This window comes from Charadrius vociferus, unplaced genomic scaffold, assembly GCF_000708025.1.
Source record: "Charadrius vociferus isolate BGI_N301 unplaced genomic scaffold, ASM70802v2 scaffold223, whole genome shotgun sequence".
Classification (NCBI taxonomy): Eukaryota; Metazoa; Chordata; class Aves; order Charadriiformes; family Charadriidae; genus Charadrius; species Charadrius vociferus.
Window position 1 is genome coordinate 4,359 of NW_009647674.1, and position 225 is coordinate 4,583.

At 68.9% G+C, this 225-nt stretch overlaps 2 protein-coding genes across 2 annotated transcripts in view; one reads left to right on the forward strand and one right to left on the reverse strand.

Moving 5' to 3' along the window:
• Positions 1-39, forward strand: part of LOC104282964 (semaphorin-3B-like) — a 3,562-nt gene extending 3,523 nt beyond the window's left edge. Inside the window, exon 6 of the mRNA XM_009881097.1 lies at positions 34-39. Within this exon, the coding sequence (XP_009879399.1) occupies positions 34-39 (6 nt within the window). The remainder of the gene's footprint in view (positions 1-33) is intronic.
• A 36-nt stretch (positions 40-75) lies between these two features.
• LOC104282965 (2'-5'-oligoadenylate synthase 1-like) overlaps positions 76-225 on the reverse strand; it is a 2,103-nt gene continuing 1,953 nt past the window's right edge. The window contains exon 7 of the mRNA XM_009881098.1: positions 76-217. Coding sequence (XP_009879400.1) covers positions 76-217 — 142 coding nt within the window. The remainder of the gene's footprint in view (positions 218-225) is intronic.

Sequence of the window (225 nt, forward strand, 5' to 3'; positions counted from 1 at the left end):
GGGGGGGGTTATAGGAGCGTCTGCTGGTGCCAGGGATGATGCTCAGGAAGGCGAGCAGGCAGGGAACTGGGGGTGTCAAGAGTCTGTGCCCCCCCGGAGCCGCAGGAGCAGGAAGATGGTGCTCCTGGGCTGGACGTTGTAGTGCGCCAGCGTGTGCCGGTCCTCCAGCTCCCGGGACTCATACGTCAGGCGCTGCTGGGTCGGGGGAGGGCCCCCCCGAGCGGG